At 42.1% G+C, this 20,059-nt stretch overlaps 1 protein-coding gene and 2 long non-coding RNA genes across 3 annotated transcripts; 1 reads left to right on the top strand and 2 right to left on the bottom strand.

The window, feature by feature from the left end:
• Nucleotides 1-7,079: 7,079 nt before the first annotated feature.
• LOC134197908 (uncharacterized) lies at nt 7,080-8,487 on the bottom strand. Its single transcript, XR_009972713.1, has 3 exons — nt 7,823-8,487; nt 7,718-7,765; nt 7,080-7,569 (listed from the first exon to the last, which is right to left on the bottom strand). It is a non-coding gene; the product is annotated as an uncharacterized LOC134197908 (long non-coding RNA).
• Nucleotides 8,488-9,940: 1,453 nt separating this feature from the next.
• LOC134197906 (uncharacterized) lies at nt 9,941-12,816 on the bottom strand. The gene is made up of 3 exons (XR_009972712.1): nt 12,695-12,816; nt 12,288-12,411; nt 9,941-10,025 (listed from the first exon to the last, which is right to left on the bottom strand). It is a non-coding gene; the product is annotated as an uncharacterized LOC134197906 (long non-coding RNA).
• Nucleotides 12,817-15,510: 2,694 nt separating this feature from the next.
• LOC134197911 (uncharacterized) lies at nt 15,511-16,513 on the top strand. The gene is made up of 3 exons (XM_062667260.1): nt 15,511-15,532; nt 15,619-16,067; nt 16,151-16,513. The coding sequence occupies exons 1-3, from the start codon at nt 15,511-15,513 to the stop codon at nt 16,439-16,441; spliced, it is 762 nt and encodes a 253-aa protein (XP_062523244.1). The 3' UTR covers nt 16,442-16,513.
• The last annotated feature ends 3,546 nt before the right edge of the window (nt 16,514-20,059 follow it).

The following is a 20,059-nucleotide window of genomic DNA, read 5'->3' as shown; positions in this document are numbered from 1 at the left end:
GTGGGATACCACCATCCCCACTGCCAGGAAGACCAAAGCCAATCATCCAGACATCTGTCTCAGAAATAGGAAGAGAAACACTTGTCTTCTTATTGATATCAGCTGTCCTGCTGATGGCAACATTGGCAAGAAACAGGCTGAGAAGTTGGCAAAGTACAGCGACTTGCGAGTTGAGATAAGCCACATGTGGCATTGTCGAACACTGGTGGTTCCGATGGTGTTGGGAGCTTTGGGCACAGTGCACGCAGGTATTGCACGATGGCTGGACATTATTCCAGGTCATCACAACCTGCAGCACTTACAGAAAACAGTGCTTCTGGGATCTACTCGGATCCTTCGTAAAGTCATGTCTTCTTTCTAGACAGCCGTGATGATCTAAGTACTTCTGAAGCAGGGTTTGCTTCCGGTACTTGTAATAGACTTTACAAACCAGACTGATCTGGTTGGGCACGACACACATAATAATAATAAGTCACCGCCGTGGCTTAGTGGTTAGTGACAATGGCTACCACTCCATGGTTCGGGGGTTCAAACCCCAGTGACAACAGTAAATTATGAAAGTTGTCTGTCTTTCTCTCTCATGTTTCTCTAGCTTTATCCATGAGGCTATGACTCGTTTCAGTCGTTGGGGACTTTCTGTGGTCTGGCGAAAGGTCCGTTGACAATTACGTTCAGTGCATTCCTGGTGGTCATTGATATCGACTAAGCGTGCTGTACCAATGTTTGCGGTCACCGTAATGCCTGCAATCTATATCGAATTGGCTAGTCATTGATCGCCGTGTGGACTACACGGAAACATGTACCCCGCTGGACTCTCCTGCCGGGTTGGTGGGGACCCAGATGGGGGTTAAGACCCCACTTGCCCATTATGGAGGGGCATAACGACATAATAATAGTAATAATAATAATAATAATAATAATAATAATGACATTGGACTCGGTACTATGAGCGCAAGATTCTACATCGTGATGTCAGTCCTACTTGCCGCATATGCAGTGTAGGCCTGGAGACAGTCGACCACATTGTGGCAGGCTGTAGTGCTTTGGCACCGACGGACTACACTGATCGACACAATCAGGTGGCATCCATCATTCACTGGGACGTTTGTCGCCATTTTGGGGTTCCAGTGGAGAGCAGATGGTACCGGCATCATCCTGATAGGCTTGTGGAGACGGATGACATTACTATGATGTGGGATACCACCATCCCCACTGCCAGGAAGATCAAAGCCAATCGTCCAGACATCTGTCTCAGAAATAGGAAGACAAACACTTGTCTTCTTATTGATATCAGCTGTCCTGCTGATGGCAACATTGGCAAGAAACATGCTGAGAAGTTGGCGAAGTACAGCGACTTGCGAGTGGAGATAAGCCGCATGTGGCATTGTCGAACACTGGTGGTTCCGGTGGTCTTGGGAGCTTTGGGCACAGTGCACGCAGGTATTGCACGGTGGCTGGACATTATTCCAGGTCATCACAACCTGCAGCACTTACAGAAAACAGTGCTTCTGGGATCTACTCGGATCCTTCGTAAAGTCATGTCTTCTTTCTAGACAGCCGTGATGGTCTAAGTACTTCTGAAGCAGGGTTTGCTTCCGGTACTTGTAATAGACTTTACAAACCAGACTGATCTGGTTGAGCACGACAACATAATAGTAATAATAATAATAATAATAATAATAAGAGTCTTGCTTCAGACGACAAGTCGCAGAACTTACACAGGAATGCATCCATCTCGGTTGAAGGTGGCTTCGAGCAAGCGCCTGAAACAGATGCAAGACATTACCGTACGTGTTGCAGTTCTCTTCGCGTGTGGTCCTGGAGCGAGAAGCCTATGCACGGGCAGTATCGCCGTCTCACTGAGCAACTGCCTGTGGACATGAAAGAGACCTATGGATGGCTAAAGGCAGCAAATCTTCCTGCTGCAACTGAGGGACTGGTTGTTGCTGCTCAAGACCAAGCTCTTCGGACTCGGTACTATGAGTGCAAGATTCTACATCGTGATGTCAGCCGTACTTGTCGCATGTGCAGTGTACGCCTAGAAACAGTCGACCACATTGTGGCAGGCTGTAGTGCTTTGGTACCGACGGACTACACTGATTGACACAATCAGCTGGCCTCCATCATTCACTGGGATGTTTGTCGCCATTTTGGGGTTCCAGTGGAGAGCAGATGGTACAGGCATCATCCTGATAGGCTTGTGGAGACGGATGACATTACTATGATGTGAGATACCACCATCCCCACTGCCAAGAAGATCAAAGCCAATTGTCCAGACATCTGTCTCAGAAATAAGAAGACAAACACTTGTCTTCTTATTGATATCAGCTGTCCTGCTGATGGCAACACTGGCAAGAAACATACTAAGAAGTTGGCGAAGTACAGCGACTTGCAAGTGGAGATAAGCCGCATGTGGCATTTTTGCACACTGGTGGTTCCAGTGGACTTGGGAGCTTTCGGCACAGTGCACGCAGGTATTGCACGGTGGCTGGACATTATTCCAGGTCATCACAACCTGCAGCACTTACAGAAAACAGTGCTTCTGGGATCTACTCGGATCCTTCGTAAAGTCATGTCTTTTTTCTAGACAGCCGTGATGATCTAAGTACTTTTGAAGCAGGGTTTGCTTCCGGTACTTGTAATAGACTTTACAAACCAGACTGATCTGTTTGAGCACGACACTTTATAGTCACAGCCGTGGCTTAGTGGTTAGCAACAATAGCTACCGCTCCATGGTTTGGGGTTCAAACCCCAGTGATGACAATAGATTATGAAAGTTGTCTGTCTTTCTTTCTGATGTTTCTCTAGCTTTGTTCATGAGACTATGATTCATTTCAGTCATTGGGGAGTTTCTGTAGTCTGGCGAAAGGTTCGTTGACAATGATGTTCAGCGCTTCCTGGTGGTCATTGATATCCACTAGGCGTGCTGTAATGAGTTCACGGTCACCGTAATGCCTGCAATCTATATCAAATTGGCTAGTCATTGATCACCGTCTGGACTACACAGAAACATGTACCCTGCTGGGCTCACCTGCCGGGTTGGTGGGTGCCCAGATGGAGTAAAGACCCCACTTGCCCATTATGGAGGGGTGTAACGACACACATAGTTGCTTCCGGTACTTGTAATAGATTTACAAACCAGACTGATCCGATTGAGCATAACATAATAATAGCATCTGGCTCAGAAATAACAGGACAAACACTTGTCTTCTTATTGATATCAGCTGTCCTGCTGATGGCAACAATGGCAAGAAACATGCTGAGAAGTTGGCGAAATACAATGACTTGTGAGTAGAGATAAGCCACATGTGGCATTGTCGAACAATGGTGGTTCCGATGGTCTTGGAAGCTTTGGGCACAGTGCATGCAGATAGTGCACGGTGGCTGGACATTATTCCAGGTCATCACAACCTGCAGCACTTACAGAAAACAGTGCTTCTGGGATCTACTCGGATCCTTCGTAAAGTCATGTCTTCTTTCTAGACAGCCGTGATGGTCTAAGTACTTCTGAAGCAGGGTTTGCTTCCGGTACTTGTGTCTGGTTGAGCACGACAATAATAATACGCCGGGTTGGTGGGCTCCCAGATGGGCCCCACTTGCCCATCATGGATGAGCATAGCGACACATAGTGGTTAGTGGCCTCCATTATTCACTGGAACATTTGTCATCATTTTGGGGTTCCAGTAGAAAGCAGATGGTACCGGCATCATCCTACTGCGCTTTTGGAGACGGATGACATCACTATGATGTGGTATACAACAATCCCTACTGCAGGAAGATCAGTGCCAATCGTCCTGACATCTGTTTTAAGAAAAAAAGATAAACACTTGTCTTCTTATTGATGTCAACTGTCCTGTTGGCAACATCGCCAAGAAACAGGCTGAGAAGATGACAAAATACAGTGACTTGCGAGTAGAGGTTAGTCGCATGTGGCAGTGTTGATGTGGAGGGTTGGGCACAGTGGACGCAGGTATTGCACAGTGGCTGGACATTACAAAATACACCAGCTACAACCTCAACATATGGTGAAGGCCAGAATTAGAAAATTCTTTGGAGCAGTGAATGCGATTCTGGGACAAATTGGTGGTGTGTAGATCTGACAAAGTATGGCTGAAAATGGTGGACATAAAACTTTTTCTGGTACTGGCATTTGCCTCTCATTTTTGAGATTATGACAGATCTGATGTATCATACATGGTTATCAAGCACTTCGAAAGGGTGTCAGACGCAGGCTTGGAATGAGAAAGTATGAATCCATTCATGATTGACTAAAGGATGGTTTCCAAGAAGCTATGATAAGGGCTAAGGACATGAAGCTTAAATATTTACAAAGAGCAGGACAGTCAGTTAATTATTTAGCGAGAGGTCTATTTATATTAAATGTAGATAAAATGTTGCATGTAGGAATGGTGCAGATATATTGTAGTTTGTGCTGTCTGTTGTAGCTGGTGTATTTTGTAGTCTGTTAATTAGCTGTACGTCTTATGTCTTAGTTGCTTTTCTGTTTGCCCCATAAGAGAACTGTAACTTTTAGACGCAACAGAAATATATCATTCATTCATTCATTCTTATTCCAGGTCATCACAAAATGCAGTACTTACAGAAAACAGTGCTTTTTGGATCCAGTTGGATCCTACGTAAAGTCATGTCTTCTGTTCAGACAGCCATGATGGTCTAAGCACCTCTGACGCAGGGTTTGCCTCAGGTGCTTACAAGGGACCTTAATTACAAACCAGACTGATCAAGTTGAGCATGACAAAATAAATAAATAAATTATACATAAATAAATATATAAATAAATAACTGTATAAAAACAATAAATAAATAACTACATTTCCATGAGTAAGCTATGTATCTATGCCCCTAAACACCAACATCTTGCATCTTTGTTGATCCTGCTCAATACTCACTTGGTTTAGAGACGTGTACCAGAGTATAATAGATGTCTTGGCTTTCACAATCTTTAGCAATAATGAATGTGAATAACCTGAATGTTTTGTTTCTTCAAGGGTGAGCCTTTCGTGTTTAATGGTAGCATTCCACTTGTAAGATGTGAGTATGCAAAAGCTAACCACAAAACACAAATTGGAAGACATACACCACATAAACAAATTAAATTCTGGTGCCTACAACAAAGTCCTAGATGTGACATCCAAATACAAACAGATGGACAAACTGACAAACTAACTGAGACAGACAGACAAACAGACAGACAAACAGACAGACAGACAGACAGACAAACAGACAGACAAACAGACAGACAGACAGACAGAGACGCTTCAATACAAGCTCTCAAAAGAAAATGCTAAAGTGGAAGCTACTTGCTTAATTGAGAATGCAAATTCTTTTCGAGATGCCGCTAGATTTCACTCTCGGCAAAGCAAAGGCACAGGCTCTTGGTTGTCTGCTATTCCAACTTCGGGGAACCTTGCACTTAAACCCTCCGAATTTCGGTTGATGGCTTACCTGAGACTTGAACTTCCCTTGTCTTTGTGTGATAATATTCAGAAGTGTGACTGTGGACGAGCAACTGGTGACTCAAGCGGATATCATCAGATTACATGCAAAACAAGGGGTGGTCCTGTGTGGTCACATGACTCGATCATGTCTGTGTGTTCAGAGTGTCCAAACGATCTCAAAATTCAACACAAAAAAGAGCCAAAAGATAAATATGCTACATCTGACAGCCGCCCAGACATTGCTGCTTTTGATACTGGTATTGGTTCCAACGTAGAGTTAGATATAGCACTTGCTCATCTGTGGAGTTCGGATATATTTCCAACGTCAGTCACTATGAAGGGAACAGCCGCTGCTAGAAGGGAACACAGGAGTTGCCTCGCTATGAGAAAGAAAAACATCCTGGTGGATTGTCTGTGAGAGTGGTTCCACTAGTCTTGGAACATTTTGGAAGATGGGGCAAGAAGGTATGCAGAGACCTATTTAGATGATTTGTAAAAACAATCAAAGGATGACTTTGGAAAATCAAACAAGGCAGAGTTTAAAGACTATTGGCGTCAAAGAATTGTCATTCAATTCCAACGTTGCAATGCCAATGTACCTCTAAAGAAAATCAGTAATGCCTTGTCGGGACAGGCCAAGTGCCCAGACTCGTAGATGCTCTATAGAAAAGGATCACATGATCCCTTTTAACCAATTAGTAGTTAAATATCTACTGTATTTAGTTGTTAGTTGTTTTCTCTTGTTTTTATCGTCATAGGACACACGTAGATAGCCATTTGCTATTTTATCCTAATTCAAATATAAATATACGACAGACAGACAGACAGACAGACACCTGCACACACACGCGCGCGCGCACGCACGCACGCACGCACACACACACACACACACACACACACACACACACACACACAACCAGACAAAATATACAAAACAGGCAAACACACAGACAACAGGAAACGCACAACAAACAAATAAACAAAAAAGACAAACAAGCAAACAGACAGACAAATTGACAACTAGTAAATAGACAAACAAACATACATACAAACAAGAGACATGTGTACACGTGAGCTACTGTACCCAGACAGACAGACAGTATCCGGCCTATCACTATTATCCTTACCCATGTTTCTCTTCCTACGGTTTGATTGTGAAAGATAAAATGGGTTGGTGTCACGTAAAGACTGCCTTTGTGTGTTTTCTTGTGTGAGCTGCAAGTGAACGTCATCAATTTGGAAAAAACGACGACTTCTACGCTTAATCAACACAATACTATTAGATAAACGATTTCTATACCTTGGGTACACGGTGTACTAGTGTGCTCCATCTGCAGCCTGACGACAATTAACATGCCAAATTTTAACTTCTAACGCGCGCTAGCATTCTAAAAATTTCGTGTTGTAAATATTTTAATTAATTAATTAATAATTAATACGCCATTGGTTGTGTGATAGCGCAAACAAGACTCGCTAACATTATACTGTCTTAGATTGCACGCAATTTCTGTGCTGTCTCAATCATTTTCCTTGGTTTGATGCAGAAAACGGACTAAACAATTACAGAATCATGTTGACAGAATCTCGATAAACTATTGTTTACAAAAAATTTTGTTCAATTCGATTGACACCACATTGCTATACTATTTACAGCGCATTTACAAATAAATCTAAAAATTATTACACAAAGGACAAAACTGATTTCCAGTCACTAAATTAAAGTCACGTGACAGATGATTTGTTTGCATAAATAAGTTCTACTACATCATACCCAAATATATTACATGCCTCCTTCCTCAAAATCATCTCCAAAAGTGTTTGAACAACCAAGTCACAAGTAGCTTCTCTGCCCATTGCCTCTCTCCATTCTTCTAACATGGCTTGAGCACACAAAGAATGGTTCTGTGTTTTTATCAGTGATAACGTCATTCTCTTTGCAGGAAACATATATGCTGAAAGATGGGCCCCAAATTCTTGCCATCTGTGAGATACTTCACGAGCAACTTTCACTAACAGCTTAGGACTCAACATGTCATCAAGATTAGACACTTGTGACTGTTGACACACTCCGGATGTCAACACACTTGAATGAGCAGATTCACTTTCTGAACTAGAACAAGAGATGTTTCAATTAATTACACCATTTCAGACATTATATGATTCATAGCTACAGTAGACAATCCTCATATTCACTACATGCTACTACTCAACTGTCAACGCATACAGTAAAACACCAACAAAAAGACAACTAAACTCACTCGTTGTTCGTTCATCTTGTTGCTGTCTATCACTTCCAGTTTCAATATCTATAAGGTAACATCAATTATGTACTAACCATCAACATCACAAATAATCATATTTACCTAAACTTTCTGTTCAGTCACTAAACCAGATATCCAAAGTGGGAAATTGCTCTCGTGACACATGATCATTCCTCTGGTTTATCGAACCCCGTTGAGATGGATATTTATCAATGCACACCAAAGAATCATTATCTATCGATTGGGCATCTTCAGCTTCACTTGAGGGAAGAATAACGCATACAGTGAACTTGAAGCCATCCAATCCTCGTTTCTTGGCCTCATTGAGCTGATGAATAAGAAACTGACGAATGATGCTACATTAATGTTTCAGCTCATCAAGAGAAAAATTTGACGAGGAGAACATACTGTAGCAATAATGTAATGCAGTTCATGGTAAACCAGTTCCAGATAAAGCTCAAGATCATCATCCACATGAAAGACAGCATGACCTCGTTTCAGTTTGGGACGAGAATGTGCATATTCAGTGGCACAACAAGATACCAAGCAAAAAAAGATCGGCTCGGCAGTTGTGTCAAAACATCAGGACAAAATATGAGAGAGGGAGAAAATCGAGTGGACCCGGCCAGCTGTTGCCATGCCAACTTGATATCATATTTCTGTTTCAGCAAGCAAGGAACAAAGAATTCCTGTCCAACCTTTAGCATCTCCAATGATGTGATCATAGGACAGATGACGACGAATAGATGCGGCAGATACAAAATGGACTCAAAACTGACTTTTCTTGACACCTTTCTGCAGCAGCAGATAGTGAGCCAATGACCATGACATCATTCCTTCTTCTTTCAATTTCTTCAGAACGTCCAGAAGCGTAGCGGCACATAGCTCTTATCGAGAATGGTGACAAAAACATTGAGAACATTGAATAGCCACTGCTGATCAGTGAAGGCCTTTTTTAACTTACTCACATTAGAATAAAATGCAATTGTGCTCAAACTTGATAAATATTGCAGTGTCGATCAACATTCTCTTCGTGTCATAACGTCACAGAATTTTCGAGCCAACTCGCACACTTCTTCAATGTCGAGTATTTTGCCTTTGTTGTCATCCAGTTGGGACACCCTGCCCAACAATTTATCAAGAACTTCCCACGGCAAAGGAATAGCATCTCGTTGACTCCACAGTGACCGCACCACTGCTACAAATATCTCCTTCATCTTCAATAGCACCAAATGTGGACTGCCAGTGCCTGATCGTGTGTTGTCAACACGAAAAGTCAGTTTATTCGGGTTTTCCTCTGCCATCATCATGCAACCACCAGACTTAATTGTTCTTCTGCACAATGTCCTGCAATATTTCTTCTTGTTCATCTAAGAATTTTGGATCCATGTCCTTTGTTTTGTCTTGTCTTGTCGAAATGGTGAATGTAACTGATGCTTGATCAATAAAGCCCTGATCAAGAAAAGGACCACAACCCACTATTGGATGTGCCATCTTAATGGCATTCACGTAATAAGCCAACAACGGACGTCTCGTCGTAGGGCCAAGCGTGGCAAGACCACGTGCTTGATTACTTGTTCTGGTCGGAACAAACATTGACGTATGGGATCTGCAAGACTCTTTGTTCCATCCATCACTATCATGTAAGTGGTTGCACTGTGCTGACTGTTGTCTGCCATCAATGCTGCGTGTGTCATCAGAAACTGCTCTTGACCACCGCGATCACACAATGTGATCAACATCATCTGTTCACTTTTTTCCAATGCAGCCTTGTCACGACGCAGTTCCTCTGCTAACTTTGCTTGCTCCTCGGTTAATTCTTTAGAAAACAACAAATCGCGTAGTGGCTTCCTAACTCTGTCATGTTGCCTTCTTTGCTAGTTGCTTGTCTGACAGTTGATAAAGCTACCGTGTTAGTACTACGTACCTGCTGGCTGCATGGTGTTTCTGCTGTTTCTTGGCTTGTCATCTTTGTCTCCTCTGTTGACTCAATTTGTTGCCGGCTTTCAATAGATGCAAGAAAGCCTCTGACAAGAACTTGATCAATGATATCTTCTTTCTCTTTTGGTTTCAGTTCCTTCCAGTTTGTGTTTGAACCGCCTCCTGTTCTCATCACTTTTACATTTGCTCCTACTGTACTTTCCCTCTTCTCTATAAATGGCTGACCTAGAAAAGCATCTCCCAATGTCGTCTTGTCTGCTTCTTCACAAACATGTCAATGTTCCCTTGCATTATTGCAACTTCCCCCTTTTCATAGCAACTTCATAATCAGCCTTAACAGTTGAACCGAGACGATCAATAGCACCTGCAAAGACAAAATGATGAAGACACTGACCTACGATAAAGACTGCATAACAGCTATAATGTCACCAAACAACAAACACAAAACGTATGTCAATTAGAGATAAACTTGTACGACATCACTGAATTCAATGTATACAAATACTTACTACTAATGAGATCGTTAACATTATTACAGTATATAAAAAAAATTTCATGGTGAGTCACCTGCTGGACTCTTGTAGTCATACGAAAAATTCTTCAAACAAGTCATAGTCAGGGGACCTTCAATCTGGGAATAGGTTGTGTGAGGTATGGGCATGACTACAGAAGGATGAAGACAACATTTGCTGTGTAACTATCTATACCAGTGTGGCAACTGGCATTGTTGTAGGGAATGACTCAGCATGCATGTGCTCACGACGTCTCATCATTTAAGTAGTGCTGCATGCAGCTTTTTGCATAAAGAACATGTGGCAATAGTCTTTGTTGTCCAAAGTATCTAATCAAAGTTTGTGGTACACAATAACACCTTCACGATCCTATGCAACGATTGCCAGGGTCATCGCTTTCCTCTTGTTCTCCTGTTGCACAAGTTTCTTAAAGTGGTCACCAAGAATGACACCGTTTGGTTGACTGTCTTCAGTACTGGCGCATAAAATCCGTCATCGCAGCCAGGTCTCATTGATGTCAAAGATTCTCTGCACTGCCTGATCTCCCTCTCTTTTGTACCTGGTGATGTGCTGCTGAGAAAGATTGACTTGACACGCATCCACTTCTGATATTGAGTCAAGGCATGTGGCATGCAGTTCACTGCAGCCTTACTAAGTAATGAGTGATTCGTACGAATTCAATGGACACATGCAGCCGATACCACAACATCCACTGCCACCTCCTCACAAATCAACCGTAGACCTTCTTTCACAAACCCTCACACTTTCAACACGATCGTCGTCTCTTGACTCAGTACGAGATTCATCTTTGACCGACTGTCTCCTGTTTTCTCAGGAAACCTGGCTAACATAAATCAGGCACGGCTAAGCAAAATTTCCTAGAAGATTGGTTATGACTTCCAGAAAATCTAGCTTAGGGTTAGGAACAGAGTTAGTGGCTGTGCTTGCTCTCTGAGACCGTGACAGATTTCTTAGAAAACTTGGAACCGCTGTGTCAGATTCCCTGCTGTGCCTCCTGTGACAACAAAATGAGTGAACTTTGACAGCTAATTATGTGATTATTAATAAACAATAGGAGATAAATTTCAGCTGACATGTAATGCAGAACTCTAGTAGTATATAAATGTGTACGTAGCAGTGCTGTTGCTAATAATACAATCAGTTTATCAATGAGTGTCTGAAACATTGACATGACCCTCATAAACAATATCTATGGTATGATGTCATCAAATGCTTTTTATTGTCTCACTTACTTGGATGATCGTTGTCAGCAACTGCAGTTGTACTATCTGTGATGTTTGATGCTGAATTTCCAGCTGCAACAGAACTCTAATAGCACACACAACCACTAATCAATACACAGAACCTATACTGCGTGACAATCAGCTCATACATTCTCATTCAATTCTTTCAAATAAGAAATAATTCAAAAACGAGTTTCTTTGAATAAATCAATTTGTGAGTGTAACTGCTTTTCTGCAGCTTGTAATGGTATTTGTCCTTCCTGTCCAATAATAGACAGTAAAATTAGTGCAATAAAACATAACAATATATATCACACAGTACACAGTACATACAATCAATAAATAGTTAACCAGCTTATCCAGCGCATACACAATGCACAATCAGCATAGCAAGTTTGTGATAAAAGTGAACGTTAGAAAGACAATATGAATAAGACAAATGTCATGCACTATGTCCACAGAGATATTACTATAACCCTAGAGCAAGTCTAAAACAAACAATACAAAACATCAAATAATGCTGTTTGAAAAGCACATTAATCACAAGCACGAGACAACAACTATACCTACTTGGCCCTACATACCTATATTAGGAATCTAGATTACTACCTAGGAAGTTTGCATGTTTACTTCCATGACAGGGTTTCAACAAATACGTATTGTCTAGCTAGGACGCAGCATTTCCGTAGAATCTAGATGGTCAGAAAACTCATTTGCAATATGTTGTTGTTACTCACAATGTAATGCAAGGCGCCTATGGATACCCTACAAAAGTATTTCTATTCATTTTAACAACAGAAAAGAGATGCCATTACTAACTAAACTCATTTATTTAAACACAACAAACTGCAATAAAATTTGCACTCTTACCCCATCCTCATGGAGAGTTGACGTTTACTAGATATTGTAGCAGTAAATCCACCAAGTCAATTGATGAATCAGCACATCCTACTTGCAACGCTGATGGAAGACCATACACACTACCGTAGTCTCCCTACGAAATACACACTAGAGTAAGTTGAGTGTAGGTCACGTGACACGTGTAAAGGGCGTGACCATATTAGAACGACAAACAGCAAAACAACGACGTAGGAGCGCATGAGACGAAACGATTCATTGACTAATACCGACGGAGAGAAAATGAGGCGGCACTTTCAACCAAAGCCACCTCAACATCGTAAATGATCGTCACTTTCTCATACATTTCCTCATTTTCCAACCCGATCTCTCTAGTCTACAAACTAGATCTGTAAATTTACACATCAATCAATTCTTACCACTCTTTTGCTACTTCGTTCACATCTGCTCCTTTCTCGAGAGCCGCCGATGCTTTCTTGACATCGCTTGCACACACGGCATCAAAAAGAGCTTCACTGGAAGATACTGTATCCATACGAACGCTGCGTAAAACACAATCGGTTTTCAGACTTTGCGCATGCGCAAATTACGTGTTATGTATACCATTTAATTATAATCAGCTTATTAATTAATGAGCATCATGCTACATTCTCTCCTAATATAAACCATAAAGATACAGATACCGCGCTGGTATCACTGCATGCCTCTTGTCGGATAGCCTCGGAGCCAGACCGCTTTTGCACGTGAGGGGGCGGGAAGAGCGAGTGAGAGGGCGGGGAGAAAAAAGCGGTCTGGGGACTATGCTATTGTAAGTGAGTTCGGAAGTAGGCGTAACGACTTAACTCGTTATTACGCTAAACGAGTCTCACAGTTATTAGCTATAACAATCTACTTACAATGATTTGAGAACCAGTTGTTGTCTAATAACGCGATTCATCATGTCATCTACCGCAAGCAGTCTGCTTATATGGCGTGCTACCAATGCCAAAACAATTGCTGCAGCACTAGTACTCAGCACTAATATAATGAGAAAAAACATTGTGTATAATGCATTATGCATAATGCATTGTGTATAATGCTTTTTGTATAATGCTTTTTATATAAAATGCCTAGTGAATAATGCTGCACGAGTACGCAGCACTAATACGCAGCACTAGTACGCAGCACTAATACGCAGCACTAATACGCAGCACTAATACGCGGCACTAATACGCAGCACTAACATAATGGTCCGAAACGCGAGGCATTATCACAGCACTAATACGCAGCACTAACATAATGCATTATGATATTGGACCGAACTGCGAGGCATTAGCATTGTGCAAACTTCACACAAGTTCAGTTGCGTATCTTTAGCATTATGAGATTGAGCAAGCACTAGCCTAGGCCCATCTAGATATCTATGACCCGAAACTGCGCGGGAACGGGCTGCATGGATAGGGCAAGGGTTCTGTCAACTCGGAGTTTGTCTGCCGTCTTTCAGCGACATCTAGTTGGCCTACAAAGGTCGCTAGAGTCTTGCGGTCTAGACCAGCTAGACGATCTGGAAGGCCGTACAGAAGCTTTACTTCGAAACCTTTTACGGGCAGAACGGATGCTGGGCCAGCTCGAGAGCGAAGAGTTACTGCGTATTTGCCGAACGCTACTCACATCTATTCAAGAACGAAGAGCGACGTCATCTACAGACAGAGGCAGCGGGTTTACAGCAGACAGAGGTAAGATTAACATCTAGGTGCGAAGTCTGGTGTCTGGTCTACTCACGACACTGTCAAGATATACGTGCGCTTGCTTGTGCCTTAGTCTCGCCGGAAGGATGTAGGTGGAGATGGTCTGGCTACGCGAGACTATGTGCCCTCGTAGGCGTAGGCTACATTGTAATCAGCTCTGATCTTGACTAGATAGACGGCTCTGATCTGATCCTGAAAGCTGGTATTTTCAAACGTCTACATCATCAGGAAACTAATGAAAGCAGAAAGGGCTGGGCTCTAATAAATTAATTAATAAAACTTGACTATTGGTCGCACCCTGAAACTTATAAGAAATGCACAGTGCTGGTGTGTTTGCTGATGGGCCAGCAAAGATACTGTCATGTTATTGTGATCCCACCTGCCTAGGAATTGGAAGTGCAAGAATATCAAGTTTAATTAATTAACCATGTGTCTAGACATCAATCCCATTTGACACTCAACGTACTATGACAGTTGCTATATACCCGTATATTTAGATGTACTACAGTATATTGTATATTATATTATTACTGTATATTATATTATTATAGTCCCCAAGATCTAGAGAACTGAAGCCAAAGTCATATCACTGGACAGTCGAAGATGGACCTATAGACAGCATTTGTGTGTTTGGTTTATATACACTGATCAGTATAAAGCTTAAGACAACTGGAGAGTATTAAGATAATTTTAGTACGATGATCACAAACAGCAAATGTACATTGGTCCCACATACTAGCACGCTCTAATAGTATCACGTGACGGGTGGGGTCTACACAATACACTGCCTTTACGATGCCTTCTCATCAGTCATTGAGAGAAACTTGCAGACTATCTTTGGATGGAAACTCATTACTCGAAAACTGCGTCTCCATGTCGCAATCTCCTACAACCTCCATTACAACCTCCATTTCCTTCCAGCACAACAGCATCCAATTATGTATATAATTAGATAACTATGTCTCTGAAGGTCATCTTCTTGTTTGATATTTCTATCATTTAGATTACTAATTATTGGGTTGGTATTTTTGTTCCATGATTTACTTAGAAAAATCTATATTTAGAGGTGCAAGGAACCGGTCGACCAAAGATCAAGGTGTCAAAAGAACAGCTCGAATTTCTGTTGTCATACAGATTTACAGCAAATGATATAGGGCTTACAATCGGGTGTTCAGTACGTACCGTTCACCGTCGTTTGTCGGAGCACGGTTTGTCAGTTGGGCAATTCTACACAAACATCTCAGATGAGGACTTGGAAGAAGTAGTCTCACAAATCAACCAAAGATATCCCAGGCATGGCTACCGAATGGTGGAAGGACATTTGCTCCGACTAGGTATCCAAGTAGCACGTCAAAGAGTACGTGACAGCTTGTGTAGAGTTGATCCAGAGGGAATTGCGCTCAGGTGGTCGAACGCAATCCAACGGCGCACATACAACGTCTACGGCCCAAATGCCCTGTGGCATATCGACGGTCAGCACGGTCTAATCCGATGGGGTTTAGTTATACATGGAGGTGAGTGAACAATACAGTATGTAAACATCTAGAGAACTTGATGTGATGATTACAACTCCTGGCGTAACCTACATAATTGTGTTCATGCATCATGGTTTTTAGGTATTGATGGCTACAGTAGAATACCTGTCTACCTCAAGTGCAGTTCAAATAATCGAGCCACTACTGTCCTGTCGTACTTCCAAGAAGCTGTAGCAGAGTACGGTCTCCCGTCTAGAGTAAGAGCGGACCGCGGTGTTGAGAACGTTGACGTCGCAGAATATATGCTGACCTACAGAGGTACCGAAAGAGGCAGCTTTATAGCAGGTCGATCTGTCCACAATCAAAGAATCGAGAGATTGTGGAGAGATGTCACGGTCGCAGTTACTGCCACATATAAAAGCATATTTCGCTCTCTAGAGCGCCGACAGCTATTGGACTGTAACAATGCGACAGACTTATTCTGTATCCACTACATATTCGTCAGTCGAATTCAAAGTAGCCTTGACGGATTTCGCCAAGCGTGGTGCAGGCATCGTTTGGCTACCGAGAGAGGAAGATCTCCTCTTCAAGTAAGACCTAGATAGCGGCCTCGCAGCACTGCATGTATTTCCTATTTCATATAGTCGTTAATTCACGTACCTTGTGGCTATAGTTATGGATAACTGGAATGCTCAGAATGCAAGGTTCTATGCGTACGGCTGCCGATCCGTTACCTGTTGACCCTGACGAGTACGGAGTGGATTGGAATGGCCCAGCAACCGGCGACATTGATGATGAAGACACCGCAAGCGGAGTTCACTTACCAGATGGCGTAGAAGTTCCTCTCAGCGAAGCAGATTACGAAGAACTGAAACGAACAGTAAATCCTCTAGCCGACAGCAATGATTTTGGCGTAGACTTGTTCATCACGGCAGCGGAGTTTGTTGCGTCTCATCTGTCATAGAATACTAATTCATTAATTCATCATCATCCTCGTAGAGCGGGTACATGTACCGCTAGTGATTGTTTAATACAATACAACGGCAACACGCCTACAACTTTGGTAACTACTAGCAATAGCCCAGATATTTCAACTCTCACGCATTTGACCCCTTCTCGTGCGTACCCATCACTTCGAGTTCGTCTCACGCGTATCTATATACTGAGATTTTCTATGGCCGTTCACTGTTTACAGTTTACAGGAAGTCTGCCTGCTAATTTTCAGGTTGGCAGAGTTTTTGTGCAGTCTATATAGACTGGTAATCCAAGAGTAAAGCACGTGACTTTGACCAAACTAATTTTAGTCTAACTGCATGTGCACTGCACGGCTATATATATATATATATATATATATATATATATATATATATATATATATATATATATATATATAAACTTAGAGGCATAGCTTGAGTCAATCAGGGTTCTATATAAGTGAACAAACCTCGTAGCGTAACTATTTTAATTAATTAATACTAGCAAGGCTGTGTACACGTAACTGTTCGTTTCTTTGTCTCACGTATCTAAGTTTCAATAGTTGACATGTCTGCAGTAATTCTGCTCCGTGATCTACCGAGCAGTACTAGCTAACCAACGCTCCCAGTGTATTCATGTAATTGATATCTGTAAGGCGGAAGTCTTGCGGTAAAACGGCGCGAAACCTAGACGAGGCCTAGTCTACACTGAATTATGAGTCAGCAACAAGACCGACCGAGCGACGACCGTGATGATAGTATTCGTGCTGTTATGAGCGCACTGCAAAACCTACAGCAGCAAGTGCAAGGGCTTCTGAGCAACAGAAGTGAGTTGTTCGTGTGTACAAATTTATGTACAAATTCTACAACAGTATTTGAATGAGCAGCGTCTGGTGATACAGAGGGCAGAAGAAGAACAAGTGTGTCGATCCATGTCCCTCCTTCTATAACACGTGTTCGTACGAGTGAGAGCGACTCTGACGCTAACCAGCTGCGGTCACAGCCTACCGGCATCAGAGAAGAGATATCAGCTCTTTTCCGTCGCACAAGGCCACGACAAGACACCCAAGAGGAACCATCTCGAAGGCAGACGGCTTCTTCCCGACGAACATCGTCGGCGCCGTACACGTACCCTCGCTCGAGAATTCCCACAATTCAACGGACATTCTGTATCTTGTCAAGTTCTTCCGCATGTACCGCCCCAAACCACGCCCAGATGCAAGCTCTCTCTGGAATCGGCTTGGGACTGCGGCGAATTCAACTACGATTGAACGGCACGGCAGAAGACGTACACGAGCAACTAACAACAAACTTTCCTGAACTCTTGAGCTGCGGTGGCTATGAGCTACTACGGGCATCTCCTGGAAGCAGGCTCTTGACAAGGTTCACAGAATCCGCAGTGCCGGTAACCGCTCAGTATTTGAACAACACTACTACAAGAGCTAGCACTAATATATACGTACGGCCAATTCAACGTGACCTCTCAAGAAGGTCAGTAAGTGAGAGACAAGTGGAAGAGGTAACACAATTTTGTATTTCAACAAAGAATCACTTAAAAACTGATTAATTAAGTCTGTATCGTAACTTCTTCCACTGTTAGGCTTTGGAAGAAGCCCATCCAACTGTGAGATGCTGTCGATGTGGTGAGCAAGTTCCCTTGGCTTATATGAGACAGCATACCATGGCATGCAGGAGTAGTCAAACAAGACAACAGAGCAATTTTCAAATGAGGTATTTAATAAAGACTAACCTGCTTACACACTCAATTGAGCATATTCTACCACCATTTTCAACAAAATATTTTTGACAAAAACTATATATATCCATCTATACAACTCTGATTATCAATCACATCCATCTAAATGTATGTTAGTTTGATAGCTATAGACAATGGTGGCCCTATAGAGCTTTTGATCTCATATGGTTACCACTAACTACTGTATATAGCTAAATTTTTGAAATATTTGTATTGGACAGAATAGGCAAACGGACAAACAGACAGACAGACAGACAGACAGGCAGGCAAACGGATGGACAAACAAGCAGACTATTTGGCATAGTGTATGGCATAGTTGCATGGCGTGTAGAGAGCACTGTATTGTTGTATTGTTATTATGGTTTTTGCAAAAAGATTTGTTGTATCTACAGATCTTCTCCAGAAACATCTGCGGTAGAAACAGAATCATATTCAGCACATCAAAACCAAGATGCACTCCAAGTTGTATCTACTCAGCTTATGGAGTCTGCTATATCTAGATCTGCCAACATAGGAACCTCCTCTCAATCACTTACTCTTCCAATTACAGTTTCCCAGCATGACAGTTCAACAAGCATCATTCCATCAAGCAACTTTCTACCAACAACAACTTCCTCACAGATCAACAGCTCAGTGACACTGTCAGCTACTTCTGGTCACAATCCAATGCAACAGCTCACAGTTGACTCAGATGATGACATGGAGTCATGTTATGATGCTGCCGAGCTCCTACGTCATCACTGCACACAAACTTTGCTAGGGCCCCCTCTATGCCTTGAAGTATCCCGAGAAAACCTATTCTCCCAGGCTGTGGCATTTTACAAAAAAGCCTCTAATATACAACTGTCCAGACCACTTCAAATTCGTTTTGACGGTGAAGATGGAGTTGATGCTGGAGGATTGAAAAGGGAGTTCTTTCAAGAGCTCTTCAAGCTTGTGTTTGCTCCTGAAAAAGGTCTATTTGAAGGACGCCCAAGAAAGTTATGGCCAGTGCACAATATCACAGCTTTCAGAACCAGATTATTCAAAATAGTTGGTACAGCACTGGCACATTGCATTGCACAGTGTGAAATAGGCATGCCTTTTCTGGCTGAGCCACTTGTCACATACTTTTTGAGTGACAACGAAGATGACTGCATCTCCCAGATTACAATAGAAGACATGCCAGAATCAGACATAAAGTGCATCGCACTTGAGGTATGAAGTGTTGTTTTTCTACAAGTGTATATGCTTGATGTGTAGATATGTTCAACACACTCATACACACTCATTCTCTTTGGTTAAAATTATTAACTTCAGCTGCTTCATACATACATGTATGTATGAACAACTATCAGGGCAGTATGCTCTGTATATATATATATATATATATATATATATATATATATATCCCTCAATCACTCACTCACTCACTCACTCACTCACTCACTCACTTTTATTTGAACCAAATAAGTAAACACATAATTAACTAATCAATTTTGTTACACTGCTGTAAACCTGGTTAAGCTCACCACCTTTTTGGGCTTGGTGAAGTTTTGCCTGTAGTTTCTTTGGAGCATCTGAAGTTTTGATGTACATGATAACTCACACACTTTTATTCAACTCAGAAAAAGGTAATCACAACTCCTCACTCACTCTTTCATCTCTCTCATCTCTCCCTCCATCCCTCCCTCCCTCTCTCTCTCTCTCTCTCTCTCTCTCTCTCTCACACACACACACACACACACACAATTAATAATGTATGTACATATCATATTAATTAATTAACCTAAAGGGATTTAGACACAACTTTAGATTGTCTGTTTGGTTTACTGATGTTCTTATAGATGCAAAGAGCCAACACAATAGCTGT

The sequence above is a fragment of the Corticium candelabrum genome, unplaced genomic scaffold (assembly GCF_963422355.1).
Source record: "Corticium candelabrum unplaced genomic scaffold, ooCorCand1.1 SCAFFOLD_30, whole genome shotgun sequence".
NCBI classification, from domain to species: Eukaryota; Metazoa; Porifera; class Homoscleromorpha; order Homosclerophorida; family Plakinidae; genus Corticium; species Corticium candelabrum.
Note: the sequence above shows the minus strand (reverse complement) of the source record. Positions and strands in the feature narration are given on the sequence as shown.

Coding starts and splice junctions, on each gene's coding strand:
- LOC134197911 (XM_062667260.1), top strand. CDS start 15,511: ATGGAGGTGAGTGAACAATACA. Junction 15,533..15,618: donor GGAGGTGAGTGAACAATACA/GTATGTAAACAT, acceptor CATGGTTTTTAG/GTATTGATGGCTACAGTAGA. Junction 16,068..16,150: donor GAGGAAGATCTCCTCTTCAA/GTAAGACCTAGA, acceptor TTGTGGCTATAG/TTATGGATAACTGGAATGCT.